General features: G+C 55.3%; 1 protein-coding gene across 1 annotated transcript in view; it reads right to left on the reverse strand.

Annotated features, from left to right (window-relative positions):
- PLVAP (plasmalemma vesicle associated protein) overlaps positions 1–1,270 on the reverse strand; it is a 31,232-nt gene that overhangs the window by 11,331 nt on the left and 18,631 nt on the right. The window contains exons 4-5 of the mRNA XM_011990031.1: positions 1,066–1,126; positions 820–901 (exon numbers count right to left, since the gene is read on the reverse strand). Coding sequence (XP_011845421.1) covers positions 820–901; positions 1,066–1,126 — 143 coding nt within the window. The remainder of the gene's footprint in view (positions 1–819; positions 902–1,065; positions 1,127–1,270) is intronic.

Raw genomic sequence — 1,270 nt, forward strand, 5'->3', positions numbered from 1 at the left:
TTTTTTCTGAGACAGAGCCTCACTCTGTTGTCCAGGCTGGAGTGCAGTGGCATGATCTCGGCTCATTGCAACCTCCGCCTCCCAGGTTCAAACGATTCTCGTGCCTCAGCCTCCTGAGTAGCTAGGATTCCAGGCATGAGCCACCATGCCCAGCTGAGACTCATTTTCTAGAAATTAAAGGTCAGGAATCACTCCTGGATGCCACTCCCCCCTCTCTCCGTTTGCTCATTACCTTCCCTCACCCCTATCCAGCTTCCAGGCCTTTGACCTGGCTGTTCCTGCTGCCTGGAACACTGTTCCCCCTGCTTTCCCTGAGGCCAGCTCCGCATGCTCCAGCTCCTCCTCACCAAGGCTCTCTCTTGCCTGTTTGGGGTCCGATGGCCTGGGTTCGTGTCCCAGTTGTGCTGTGCTCCCTGGGGTACAATGCATGCCCTCTCTGTGCCTCACTCTCCTCATCTGGAAAGTGGGTAGAAGAGTGGTTTGCCCTACTATTGTTGTTTAGTTGTGAAGATTACATGAATTAATCTTGCAAAGTACTTAGCACTGCGTGGGGCTCACAGTAGGTGCCTAATACTTCTAGGCTCCTTGGTAGTCCCATCATGACACTGTCTCACCCACTACTCAGGGAGTTTCATGAGGACAGAACTGGGTGTGTCTTGGATACTGCTGTGTCCCTCACGCCCAACCATACATGTATACAGCAGGTGCTCAATTAAGGAAGAAGCAAGTGTGAGATCAGCCTCCCTCCACCCTCAGTCCTGGTCCTAGCTTTGCCCACAGCCCTAAGACTGAACAACTGCAGCCTGCCCAGTGCCTTACCTGGATGGGGCTACAGGGATGCCTGCAGGGGGCCTCTGGGACTCCAGGATCTTCCTCTTGAACTCCTCCAGGCTAGCTGGGTCTGTGGAGGGAGGGGGAGGTGAGACTTGACCCACAGCTTCAGTAGCCCCTGCCCCTGGGCTAGGGATGGGCTGGCAGCCCAGGGGAGTGGGAGAGTGAGGCTGGGGTGGGGTTCGAGGTGGAAAGGGGCCCCTCCCCTACTTGGCTCTGTCTTTTGTCACTCACCGATGGTCTGGGGGTTGGAGACAGGGCCCATGGGCCGTGGCACTGGTATAATCGGCTGCGACTGTGAAAGAAAGATGGAGGGAGGTTGGTAGAAGCCAGGGCTTCCCAGACAGGCTTCTGCCTTTTTTTTTTTTTTTTGAGATGGAGTTTCGCTTTGTTGCACAGGCTGGAGTGCAGTGGCGTGATCTTGGCTCACTGCAAACTC

Source organism: Mandrillus leucophaeus, unplaced genomic scaffold, assembly GCF_000951045.1.
Source record: "Mandrillus leucophaeus isolate KB7577 unplaced genomic scaffold, Mleu.le_1.0 Scaffold11, whole genome shotgun sequence".
NCBI lineage: Eukaryota > Metazoa > Chordata > Mammalia > Primates > Cercopithecidae > Mandrillus > Mandrillus leucophaeus.